The 13,531-nt window shown below is 36.2% G+C and overlaps 1 protein-coding gene and 2 pseudogenes across 2 annotated transcripts; 1 reads left to right on the top strand and 2 right to left on the bottom strand.

Moving 5' to 3' along the window:
• Positions 1 to 2,204: 2,204 nt before the first annotated feature.
• LOC106299405 lies at positions 2,205 to 2,756 on the bottom strand (annotated as a pseudogene).
• A 3,665-nt stretch (positions 2,757 to 6,421) lies between these two features.
• LOC106296862 (membrane-associated progesterone-binding protein 4) lies at positions 6,422 to 8,659 on the bottom strand. 2 transcript variants are annotated; one of them, XM_013733098.1, is made up of 8 exons: positions 8,445 to 8,659; positions 8,058 to 8,134; positions 7,887 to 7,958; positions 7,727 to 7,764; positions 7,456 to 7,499; positions 7,197 to 7,243; positions 6,890 to 7,064; positions 6,422 to 6,809 (listed from the first exon to the last, which is right to left on the bottom strand). In XM_013733098.1, exons 1-8 carry the CDS (start codon positions 8,556 to 8,558, stop codon positions 6,642 to 6,644), a joined length of 735 nt encoding a protein of 244 aa, XP_013588552.1. In that variant the 5' UTR covers positions 8,559 to 8,659; the 3' UTR covers positions 6,422 to 6,641. The 2 variants fall into 2 exon arrangements, with proteins under 2 accessions (XP_013588552.1, XP_013588553.1); XM_013733099.1 differs by lacking the exon at positions 7,887 to 7,958.
• A 1,904-nt stretch (positions 8,660 to 10,563) lies between these two features.
• LOC106297558 overlaps positions 10,564 to 13,531 on the top strand; it is a 14,722-nt pseudogene continuing 11,754 nt past the window's right edge.

The raw sequence follows: 13,531 nt of genomic DNA on the forward strand, positions 1-13,531 counted from the left end.
CTTGTTGTCATCGCTGTAGTAGGCAATGCTTTTATTCGGAAAAGGTTCCTAGCCTACACTATACAGCCTCTGTGGGAAATCAAGTTTATCCATTTTGAAACCTGCAACAAAAAAAGCACAAACAAAAAATTACACAAGAGAAGTCTACAAACGAATAAAAGAAGTCTACAATTCAAAATGAAGTCTATACGAGATCTACAATTCAAAATGAATTCTATACGAGACGTCTACAATTCAAAATGAAGTCTACAATGCAAAATGAAGTCTACCCGAGAAGTCTATAAATCAAAATGAAGTCTACACGAGAATTCTACCATTCAAACTAAATTAATAACCCAAACTCTATCATAAATCGAGAATACGAAACCATCTAACCAAACTAAATTTGTCATCCTTCAACGGAAGCCAAAAACAATATACAACAATTCAAAAAGATGTCCACATATCAACAATGATGTCTACCTTAAAGTAGACTGACTGGAAGCAGAAAATGGATTAGAGAAGAAACTAATAGGTTAGTTAACAAACTAAGAGAGAGGTTACAGGAATATAAGTCAACTAGTTAGGTTATTAGTTAAACGAGAGAAGACATAGAGAGATGAAGTACCGTTCGTTCCCTGGAAAGATGAAACACAGTTTGTTCGCTCGCTAGAGTAGAAGCCGTGAGACTGACAGGAAGCAGAGATTTGGACGATAAGCACCGTTCGCTAGAAGTCGCCGGCTCAGATCTGAAAAAGAAAAAGATAAAGGTGGTTACTTTTAGCAACGGAGCAGACGAAGCCGAAGATAAGCCGAAGACATTTAACTTACCAGAGCGACGGAGTGGACAACGACTAGTTTAAGCGGCGGAAACGGTGTGGCTAGAGTTCGCCGGAAATCTCCCCGAAAATCGCATGAGAGAGAGAACGGCGGGGATTAGGGTTTTTTTACCCCAAAAAGCTTAACAAATCGTATTTATATTCTCGGTAACTTTTCTGGTTAGGTTAAAAGAGGTTTGGTTTAAATTCGATTTGGTTAATATTATATTGGTTAAATCCGGTTAGGTTAAATTTGATGTGTGGACTTCTTTGTAAGTCTACAACGATTTTTTTCTTTCCCTTTATTATTTGCGAAAATAAAAAAAAATAACTTACTAAATTTTTTTATTTATTTTTAATATTTATAATATATGATTTAACATTCTTATTTATAAATATGTAAATTTAATTTAAATAGATTTTATGTAAACACCAATAAAATAGACTGAAAAAGACGTCTCCAGCTAAATAGACTTTTTTGTAGGTCTACGAAACCCTAAACCACAAATCTCAAACTCTAAATGTTTTGCTTGATAATCAAAAAGTCTCAATTATACAAAATATAAACTACTAAACATTAATATGAAGATTTAAGTTAATAAAACAAAAAAAACAAAATCTAAAATCTAACCCTATGAAATCAACCACTAAAAGACATAACATGTTAGAACCTTTTGTTTCTAAACTATGAATATTGTCTACCACATGATAACCAAATTAGTATATATTCTTGAAAATTGTTCAATTATATGAAATTTTAATCTATTTAGTTCATATTATCCATTATATTGATGATTAGTTAAAAATATCACTATAATTAATTTTTATACATTTTCAAAATTAAATTTTAGATCAAATTAGAGTGTAGACTACAAACTAAGTCTGTAAGGTAGACTTTTTAGAAAGTCTAAACATTTGTAGACTTCGTTTTTTACGTGTAGATTTCCAAATGATAGAAACGTAAAATACATTTATGTTTTTTTTGTTTTGTCATAAGGGTTAAATAGTATTTTCACTAGCTCTTTAGGTTGGTTTTGCATTTAACTGAAAGTGGGGTACACTTTTAAGTTTGACTTGAATATTTGGGTTGATTTTAATAAATGTCCCAATTTTTAAAACTACAGTCATTAACAATCAGAACCTTAATGATCCGACCCTTAGTGAGAAACATTCCCGAACAATTAAATAACTACAGAATAATTGGTTATACCTTTTTTTTCTTGCAAAATCAGGACTCTCTTCAGCCGTAACAGAATAAAGACTTTTCTAACCAAAATTTTGATCAATCTCTACTTGAAATTGATCTTTAGAAACAAAATGATCATTTTCTATCGAGATTATGAACAAGGTAGATCTACTAAAGATATAAAACATAAGCAGATCATTCAAAGGAAATGAGGAGGTAAATCAAACTGCATAAGATAATCATAACACAGAAAATCGAGAATCGAAATTCCAACAAAAAGTATTTCACAAGATAAAAGAGGATCCACGTCGTCCAACACATGAACCCTAGAAACTAAAGTAAAGCTGTAAAACTCCATACGAAATGTCATCGGAACCTGAGCTTGGTAAAGAACCACCTGTTCTTGCCAGTCTTAAAACATTCCTCAAGCTTCGCCTTAGCCTCCTTGAGAGCAGCGACCTTCTCGTCCTTTTAAGAAAGAGCAGGGTAGCGACTTCCTTGAGATCCACGTCGAGGGTGTAACGGGTAGGCATCAAATGCTGGTAGTTAACGACCTTGATGAAACACTTAACCCGAGATTTCTTCGCCGTCTTCTTGGCCGAGTCCTTGCGGATGACCTTGCTCGGGTACTTCTTGAGTCCGGCCACGAGGCAGTGTCCGTAAGGACGCTCACGGTTTCCGTCGTCGAAGGAACGGATGATCACGGCTTTCTTTCCGGCGTATCAGCCTTGAAGAAGGATCACTGCCTTGTTTTGCTTCAAGAACTTCACCATTGTTTCTTCTCTTTATCGCCGCTAAGTGGCGAATTCAGTGAGAATTCTTGGTTTAATAGTGAAGGTTGAGAGAACTAAAAGTAACCTAGCCTAGTACTAACGCCTCATATTGGGCCGTTAAATTAAACCAATTTAAGGTGGGATGGCCCGTTGGAGTATCTACGATATCTTCTTTCATGTATTGTCCTTCTCTTGTGTACCGAAAGCGGCGTTCAAGAAATCGCTAAGCGGACGGTAGTCCTCCGGCGCCTAGAACGCCTAGGCGATTTTAGGCGGTCTAGACGCATTCTTAACAAACTATATTTTATATATATATGTTTAGTTATTTATAGTAATAAGCAAAGGAGTTTGTCCATAAAAAATAAAAGTTAAGAAAAACTCAAACTTACGTAGTATAGCGTGCAAACATAAGCTATAAGTAGGAAAAGAAGTTTGTCCTATAATTCTAACAGTGATTTTAATCATGTTGTTCAGTGTATCTCCTCTAAAATTTACTCATCATCTAAGTCAAATTCCATGTCAATTTTTTCCTCATCATCAGACTCAAAATCAGACTCATCAAACTCTCTCATCAAATCATCTCTAGATGAGGTACCTAGAGTTTCACAAGTATCTCCAAGTTCCACATCAGTTTCTTCAACAATCCAATCTTGAGCATGAGTAGCAGAATCTGCAAGTAGTGTCCACGTTCTTCTCTTTTTGCTTATTTCGTTTAGCCATTAAACTCGTGTTGAATTGAACATAGACAAAATTGTTCAATTGTTTTGCATCAAGTCTATTCCTTTTTTTGGGTATGTACCTACATAAAACTGAATAAATAAGACACACAAACATTTGTATGCTCATGAAATATACAATTCGTTTAGTTTGAAATACTTATCCCTTCGAGAGTACTCCAGTTACGCTTACATCCCGAAGAGCTAATCATCAGAGACAAAATCTTCCTTAATTTTTGTAACTTAGAACTTCAACTACATAAAAGTTCCACCATTGAACTAGAAAGAATGATTAGCAAAATCATACATAGAAAATATTCAAAATACACAAATTCTCAGGAAACAAACCTAGATCATAATTTTCATCATTTTTTGAACATCCTTTAATGGCTGGCTGTTGGATGCCCAAAATTTCTCTCTTTTTTGCATACATTGCAAGTTCAGTGTTGATGAAAAATGTTCGAGCATCGAGATCATTCGGATAAAAAGCATCAACACACTTGAAAGTAGCAGTAATGACATCCTGGTCGAACTGAATACTCATATCCTTATAAAAATAATAAGGATTCAAGAGATATGCCATCCAACGAAGAGGACTATCAAGAAGACCATAACTCTTCTCATCAACAATATTGAGGATTGATTTGTATTTTTTTCCAGATTGTTGAGTGCTTTGCATATTTCTTTCTTCGCTTCTTCTTATAACTCTCATTGCAAAACCCCATTGTAGGCTTCTGATCTCCATCAACTAATCTTAGTACTCTAACCAAGGGTGAAAACACTTTCAGACACATTCCTACACCATCCCAATACTCCATATACCAAGTTGTATGATAGGCTGCAAGTCCTTTATGATGCTTTGTCCATTTACATTCTGCCCATTCATTGCTAGCAAACATCATCTTTAAGTTTTCTTTCTTATCCATTAAAGGAAAGCAGATGCAAATCTAGTTACTCCAGGTCTTACTATGTCTCTTTTCTTTGTAAACTTCGTCATAATAGTGCCTTGAACTTTTGTTGTAATTGGTTAAGAAATTCCCATAAACGAACTCAATGACAATGCCATCAATGTGGACTCCGAAATTTCTGTATCTTCTTCAATCTCAATCAAAGATTGATCCACTATCTCCATTTCAATCCCATTAACAACCGTCAGCACTTGTAAGTATCTGTTTGGACACCAATGTTGCCTAGACCATTTATCATCACTAGTAAAACATTGTCCCAACCTCTTCTTCTCTACTATTTGACTATCTGATAACCAAAGTTGTGGTCGTTGCACTCTATTACCACCACCTTTATCTTGAGTACCAGTTTTCTTAGCTTGTTGTTTTGATTGCCAATCAGATGACGTACAGGACTGTGCGACAGGTTTGAATTTTTTTTGCCCCATGCCTACCCTTCCTTCTTGATTTATCTCCCGACAAACCATCTTATAGAACGCATTGTCTTCCATCTGATACACAGTAGCAATCATCTCAGGAAGGTCTACCTGTTTACTCATGTTCACCACTTCTCTCATCTCCGGAGTCAGTCCATTCATGAATATACCTTCCAATTGCCTATCAGTCAAACCACTGACATGAGTCGATAGATCCTCAAACATATGGATGTATTGAGAAATCTTTCCCGTTTGTTTTACAGCAAAAAACGGTTGACTCGGACCTCTTAATTTTTCTCTGCTAAATCTTGCTAACAACCTTTCCTTGACTTTGTTCCAACTCACAAAATTGCTCGTGTGTGTGTTTCGTTGTTGAACCAGCTCAAAACATCACCTGCAAGACTCACAGAAACAGTCTCCAGTTTCTCTCCGCTCATCATAACCTTCGCTTAGAAAATATTTCTCCGCTAAGACGAACCAACCATATGCATCATCCCCAGCAAAAGATGGAAGTTCAACATGCTTCACTAATCCATCTCAATTATCGATATGGTTTCAGACTTGGCTCCGTAACCTCCACACTTTTCGAATCCTTCTTCACAATCAGCTCGCATAAATTCTGAAAGTTCGAATCCATCCTTGATTGCAATTCTTCGTAACGATTTTGTTATTTTCTCTCCAGAACCTCGATTTTCGACATCGACTTCGTGTCCAAAGCTCGAATCAATGCTCGTCTCGTGTTGCGCCGCCGTGTGATCCCTCAATGTTTTCGGAAAAGTATCCAACATCACCGGCTCATCCTCCGCCTGAACCTTTTGCGATTTCTTCATGGTTTTGTCGTCTTCGTAATCGCGATTGTTCGATCCAGAACGCTCAAGGCTGCACCAATTTGATAGATAATAGTAGTATTATCTATCTTTGTAACAAACGATAAGGTCCAAACAACCCTTTACCATATCTTTACTAATTCTCCAATTAACACTTGGCCTTCTTAGATACTAAGGCGCAGTAACAATATCTTCTAAACAACTTCTAACTGTCACTCTCAGCATCCTTGTGCTCCACGTCAATATGCTCACTTCCATCCTTCTTCTTTCTCTTTCTCGAATACACACACAATGGCATATCAATGTTCTTGCGGATGGGATCAGCATTCATGTACATGAATGAACAGCTATACATCTAATACCATTCCCTAGTTTTCTCCAGACTGTTAAAGCTCCTTGACAGAGTATCTATAAAAAGAAAACAAACTGATGCTAGATAATGACAAACATTAACATTCTTAAAAAACTGTAACTGAAACCAACTTACATTCTGAAATCGAAGGCTTGATCTCAAAGCATGTAGAACAGAACCTTCTGCATTATGTGCAGCTGTTTTTCCTTTTTTTTTATATTTCGAGAACCACAATGCTGTGACATTCCCAGTGAAATTTTACCGCTGGCGTATCTGGGAGATTATTCTTCTAACATTTGCGTGGGTAGCAGGAAGAAGCAAAAACCTAAGCAGATACGACATGTGCTCTGCGTCAGATTGTTCTAATAGAAATGAATAAAGCCGGGCTATGGAGGGAATATCAGTTTGCCGTTTGTCAACAAAGAAGAGCCAGTGTGCCGTTCACACAACACATACATGATCTGGCGACGCAAAAGCAAAAGAGCACGGCGTCTAACCATACAAAAAGACTTCTGTGGTATTTAGCTATTTATAATACAAGAATGCACAAGCTCATATAAGAAACTAGCAATTGCAAGCTGCTGGTTAAGCCAAGTCCTGTGATTACATTCAGACTTTGCAAGTCTTGGCAAGTGGTTCACAGTCTTTATAGATCTCCAAACCAGACTGATCAAGTTGGTCTTCCTCAAAGCAAGCGCAACGTTTGCTCATCGAACCTGTTATTGCTATCTCCAATGGTCTTTGTACCAATCTTGGCACCCCAACATCACACCAAACCTGCACAAATAGCTTATCCTTTAGCATAATTTTGTTTTTTTTTTCATGCCACCTTGATAGAAGATAACAAGAATTCATACCTCTCCACCTTCATCTTGACTCCATCGTGAGTTGCAATTCTTTTGCTTGTCTTCTTCAATCTTTTGCTTCTCCATGAGTTGTGCACCTCTGGAGGCTTTTGCTTCAGCTCCTTTTAAGTGCTTAGTGGGATTACCTTGTCTATCGTAGTACCGTCCAACAAGCTTTCCAACAGGACTGAGATCACAAATTATAAAAGCTAAGAAGTTAGAACCAAACCAACATGACCTAATTATACAGGGATTAGGGGTGAGCCAAACATTATCTGCACTGTATCGTGTCGTGTGATGAATGAAGCATGTAACTTACGTGTAGGTCCTGGCGTAGAAACCTCGCCAGTCGACTATGCTCTTCACCTACGAAGAAGAGTAAATATTTATCAAATAATTAACATTTGTACCAGACATGCGTTCATTGAGCTCACAATTCGAATCAGTAGAATAACAAACATTTCATATAATAGAAAGTGATAGCTATGAAGATATAATAAGCCCATCTGGCACCCAAAGACTAGAGTTTTCCCGTAATTTTGATCGATCAAGCTATCTAAAAGGTAGAAAAGCATTACCTCACTGCTAGATAACCCATGTAACGAATCTGTAAGTCCATCTCCTGCACAAGAAAATAATCATAGCACACAAATGTGAAGTTTCAACAGATAATCGGGGACTTGGTGTATAATCAATCAAATCCTCTGCAAACAACTATGACTACTTGTTCATGCATGAAGATAATGTCACAAGAATTTTGGTAGATCAAGAAAGCACAGTGATCATTTTTCCTAGAGACTTAAAATCTTTGTAACACACCAAAGAATGCGGGAAAATAAAAATTTGTACCTGTAAAGTTGCCAGAAACAAATGCACGAGAAGCATCTCTGAGTACAAGAATGACATGAAAAAAGATTCCCATCAGCGAGAAACATGCAAAAAAACTATATATAAGAAACATATGAGAGAGTCTCTCCAGTCCACATATATTGATAAAACAAAAACAAACCTTCCAGCAAAATGATTGTAACCTCCTCCACTACCGTAATGAGATTTCCCTTTGGTGACATCATATACAGATCTGTATCCCAATATGTACATATATATATCTATACTCTAAGTTGTTCAAAAGTGCCAGCCAGACATACGTGTGTTACTTTGCACAAGGAAGAAGACTTACCCAAGAATCCCTAAGAGTATAGGTAACGTTTCATCAGTGCCATTGTACAATGCCAATTCTTCAGCAGAAAACAACCTCTTTTCAATTTGGAAGCAAATAACACAACAACAACAACAACAACAAAAAGTATCAAAACTGGAGGCTTTCAAAAAAATTTAAGCTCAAATTCAAGACATGACACATCATAACATCGCTTAGTTACTTAAAACTCAGACACATATACCATATGGGAACATAACAAACGCAGACACAAACTTCATTAGTTTAAAGGACTTTTGTCAAATTAGTACGCAAGTGGAGGTAACAAAAGTAGCAGACGTTAAAGACTTTTTATACAAGATTTCGAGTGTGCAGAGCAGCAGAGAGAAGAAAGGTGAGAGAGAGTACTTGGCTGTGTTGTGGAGGAGACTTGAAGGAAGATCTGAAGTAGAGAGCCAAGAGAACGACGATCAAGCTGACACCTACGAACGGAGATAGCAAGATTCTCCTCAACGACATCATCGTTTTGGATCCGATCTGCGTTTTGTATGCGAAAAGTCTCCAAAACCCCCCACCCACAGACGCTACGAAGCACTTATTGGATGTGAGGGCTTAAAATCAAGGACAAAAAGTTAATGAATTAAATCGCAATAACTGAAATGTACAGGGTGTGATTAGTGACTTTCCTAGGGATTTCGAGTTTCGGGGAAAAAGGTAAAAATTAAAATAAATAGGAATTTTAACTGTTAAACCCCTAGAACAAATTTGTTTAGGGTAAAAATTCTTAAACTAAATATTTAACGAAAAAACCTCAAACTAACTTTATTTAATGAATTAAATCCTCGCATATCATAATTACCATTACTACCAGTAAATTTTTAGTTTATGGATTTCTACATTAAGTAAACATAGTTAAAGAGTTTTGCTTTTAAAATAAAAAAAAATCCTAAATATAAAAACATTATCTAAAAATTAGTAACTTTAATTTTCAAAATTAGCATTTTTAAACATTTCTGTAAATATATGAGTCTGATTTGTTTTAAAATTAACAATATATGTATAAATTAAAAAAGTAAAAACCCAAAAATATAACAAAAATTATCTAAAGATTTACCTGTAATAAAATTACGACAAGATTAAAAATGTAAAAAACAAGAAAATTACATTTTTAGTTTATAAATATATAATGTTGATGTTAAAAACACATCAAACACATATATTTACAATTTGTTTTTAAAAAATTCTAATTTTAAAATTTTAAGTTACTAATTTTTAGATAATATTATTGATTTTTTTATTTTTTTTATTTGTTTAATTTTAATGGTAAAACTCCTCAACTATGTTTACTTAATGTAGAAACTCCTAAACTAAAGATTTACCGGTAGTAATGGTAATTATGTCAGGCACTGTAGACAAAGAGTTTAATTCATTAAATAAAGTTAGTTGAACTTTAAGGTTGTTTAATTTCATCAAAATTTAATTTATGATTTAAGGTTGTTTATTGTTATATGTCTTGTTGAACTTTATTTTGTGATATAAATTTACATAGCTTGATATAGTGTATATAAATTTATCGTTAATTATATATGAAAAAATGTTTATAAGATATTGCTCATATTTTTATAAGATATTTCTCAGATTTTTATAGATCCAATAAGTTTATGTAGTTTGGATATATTATATATAAGTTTATCGTTAATTTTGTATGACAAAAATGTTCATAAGATATTGTTCAATAAGTTTCCCAGCGCGTCGGACGTCCCTGGCCTCCTAATAATGGAGCAACCGCATTTGAATTGTGGAGGAGCATCATCCGGTCTTCAAATCGGAAAAAAAGATTGCAGCTTTAGCCATTCTATTGAAAATAAGATTATTGGTTTTTGAATACGAAATGGAGAGATGATTCTCATAGCATGAAAGCATATCTTTTTATAGTCGAAATTCCACCGCCTTCCATGAGTTAAGATCACATTCAAGAGAGATCATGGGGTATGGATTTAAGAAGGAGTTGAAGAGGGGCAATCTGTAACAGGTATCTCTGCGGATTGATAAGGAAGAAGATGAAACAGCGCTCTTGGAACTCGTGTTACCTCGATCTCCAATGGCAGAGAAGTACACATTTTTCTTAAAAGTTAATCAGAAATCAAACTCAACAATTTAACCATATAAATTAATCAGCCTCGTTCAGGTTTTTTGAATTTCCACCGGTGGTTCAGGTTTGGGCACTCTCACGAATTTCATCGGATCTAGATATCTTTTCCACTCAGTCACTCTTTGCAAACATGGTTCATTTATTTTGGGGGGTCTCTCTGGAATTGGAAGATCATCAATTAGCATGGATATTATGGTACATATGGAAAGGAAGAAACAACAAGGTATTTAGCAAATTGGATATTGATCGTAGAGATACTCTCAGAATGGTAGAAACGGAATCATCACTTTGGGCTGAGGCGCATATTTCACTAACACATGGATTCGATCACACTCGAGTACCCGTAAAACACATATTACCGTCTATCCCAGGTAGATGGTGTTTTACGGATGGATCATGGAAAAATCAGGAAATGAAATCTTTTCGGGACAAGGGTACTATAGCACACTGGAAGGTTTTGATGGTTTAATGGGAGCGAAGAATACAAGAGCGTGTTCGTCGCCACTTCACTCGGAGATAGAGGCTCTCATTTGGGCAATGAAATGCATGAGGAATCTAAGACAGTTTATTGTTACATTTGCAACAGATTGTTCTTATTTGGTGAAGATGGTTTCAGAACCATAAAGAATACCCAGCCTTTACAAGTTATTTGGAAGGCATAAAGATCTTGAAAATGAGTTTCAACAGCTCAGAGCTCATTCATATACCACAGATGCATAATTCAGGGCGGACAGTCTAGCATCACACAGTGCAAGAAAGCAACCGTCATTTGTTATCCATATGAATGTGGAGCTACCAGTTTGATTTGCAGAGTCTACATGACTAAATTTGTGACAAAATAATAAATTAATCAGCCTCGTAGCTTTATCTTTCAGCTTTTACGAGTGGTTCATGTGTTTCCAAAATATCTACCAACGGTATAATAAAAGAAATTCAAAATTTGTGCTTATTCATTTGTTTGTTTTTTCAATTGTTTGACAGGGAGACTAACCTCTGTTAGCTTTGTCAGATAAAGGGAAAGGAAAGGTAGTTGCTGGAGATAACAAGTTAAAGAGTAATACTCGAACCAAGAGTTGTAGGAAAACATTGGAACCACAATTTGATGGTTGTCTAGATGATTCGTCAAGTGAGGATGAAGAAGATCAAGCATACGATTTTGACTATGAAGGTCTAAATTTTTTTATCATTTAATCTTGCAGAAAATTATGTATTTAAAAATAAGTCACTACAATTTATATTATGGTTTTTATCCGCAGAAGAGTCTGAATTATACAAAGAACAAGTTTATGACTGCAGTAGCGAAGAAAGTGACTCAAGTGATTGTGAAACCATAAGCTGCGACCCTATGTTATCTCCAGATACGGATCAAAGATCACCCAATGTCTTGCCAAAAGAAGGGTGTTCCAAAACTAACACAAAGCCAACTTCTTCATCTAAGAGTACCCAGATTCCAAAACGTACTACTTCTCAGAAACATTGTGGTAATCAATTCGTGAAGTTGACAAAAAAATCATTCCTGAGTTATTTTGTTTAGTTTCAGCTTTTGTTTTTTTTTTTCAAATACAGGTTACATTGATGATGGTGATCCTACTCACAAATGTGAACATTGTGGAGCTATAATGTGGTATGGTGAAAGGATAAACAACAAAAAAAATCCCATAAACCAAAGTTTACTCTTTGTTGTGGTCAAGGACAAGTCCAACTTCCTTTGTTAAAAGAATCACCACCTACACTGCAACGATTACTTTATGGTATTGATGCAAAGAGCAGATATTTTCGAGAAAATATTCGACAGTTAAATATGGTTTTTTCTTTTACGTCGCTTGGTGGTAGATGTGACCGCTCAGTTCAAAGAGGATGTGGCCCTTTAAAAATGTTTGTACTTCAAGGAGAGAACTATCATCTGATGGGAAGTTTGAAGCCTCCTCCAGGAGACCCTGCTAAGTTTGGACAACTATATATTGTAGACACAGAAAACAAAGTTGCCAACCGTGCTTCTATAATTGGGCATTAAAGAATTTTTTATATATATTTCGATTGTTTATATTTATTAAATTACTTACTCTTGTGCTTATTTTTTAATTCAGAAAGTACAAGAAATCTGCAGAATCCTCTAAAAAGGAGACAATTCGGAATCAAGTCATTGACTCTTTACTGAAGATGCTAAACGAAGTGAACCCCTATGTTCATCAGTTTAGATCTGCTAAGGATAGATTTAACACTAATCCGGAAGAAGCATTCCATATGCGCATTGTTAGCAGTCGTGAAAAAGATGGAAGGATATATGACACTCCTACAGCATCTGAGGTTGCTGCATTAATTCCATGAGATTTCAATTTGGACATGGATAAAAGAGATATTGTGCTGCAAGAGAAGCAAACTGGTTGGCTAAAGAGGATTAGTGAGATTCACCCTTCTTATTTGGCACTTCAATATCCTCTCATATTTACTTATGGGGAAGATGGCTTCAGACTTGGGATTAAGAAAAGAGATACAACTTCTACAGCTAAACTAAAGAGGCAGACTATCAGTATGAGGCAGTGGTATGCATTCTGTCTACATGAAAGGGAGAATGAATGTCATACACTACTGAATTTTAAACGATTGTTTCAGCAATTTTTGGTTGATTCTTATACTTCCATAGAGTCTAACAGGCTTTGTTATCTACAGATGAACCAAAAAAGTCTCAGATCAGATTGCTATGACTCTATACAACAGTCAGAAAACGCTGGAAAAACATATATGCATGATGATGTCTTTAATATTTCTATTGTCTTATCCATTCATCCATGTGCATTTTTATCATATAGACTAGGATTTAGCCACGTTTAGGTTGCATTTTGCATACATGAGTCTTTATCAGGTGTTGGAGTACCACATGGAGTTCTTGGAGGCATTTGGGTGCATTTTGAGCTCAAAAGAAGTGTTCTAGGTGATCACTTGACGAGCAGAGCATGGAAGCGACATCACGGAGCGACGCCATGAGGTCGCTCCAAACTACCTCTCAGAGCGACCTCGCTGGAGCGACCCTGAGAAGTCGCTCGCCATCTCATCCCGGTGGAAGACGAGAACTGACCCGGAGCGACCTATCAGAGCGACCACTCCAGGTCGCTCCCGACCCAGAGCGACTTGGCCAGAGTGACACCCCGAGGTCGCTCGCATGTATATCGCGTGACGACAACACAATGGAGCCGGAGGGACCTCTCAGAGCGACCCACTGAGGTCTCTCCCGAAGCCCGTAGCGACTTGTCGGAGCGACGTGCCAAGGTCGCTCCGCGTCTATTTGTTTGGCCGAATTCATGTTTTCTAAGGGCCTTTTGGTCATTTCATTATGCACGTTTTT

The sequence above is a fragment of the Brassica oleracea genome, chromosome C6, assembly GCF_000695525.1.
Source record: "Brassica oleracea var. oleracea cultivar TO1000 chromosome C6, BOL, whole genome shotgun sequence".
NCBI classification, from domain to species: domain Eukaryota; kingdom Viridiplantae; phylum Streptophyta; class Magnoliopsida; order Brassicales; family Brassicaceae; genus Brassica; species Brassica oleracea.

Coding starts and splice junctions, on each gene's coding strand:
- LOC106296862 (XM_013733098.1), bottom strand. CDS start 8,558: ATGATGTCGTTGAGGAGAATCTTGCTATCTCCGTTCGTAGGTGTCAGC. Junction 7,959..8,057: donor ATACTCTTAGGGATTCTTGG/GTAAGTCTTCTT, acceptor ATTGGGATACAG/ATCTGTATATGATGTCACCA. Junction 7,500..7,726: donor TGTTTCTGGCAACTTTACAG/GTACAAATTTTT, acceptor TTTCTTGTGCAG/GAGATGGACTTACAGATTCG.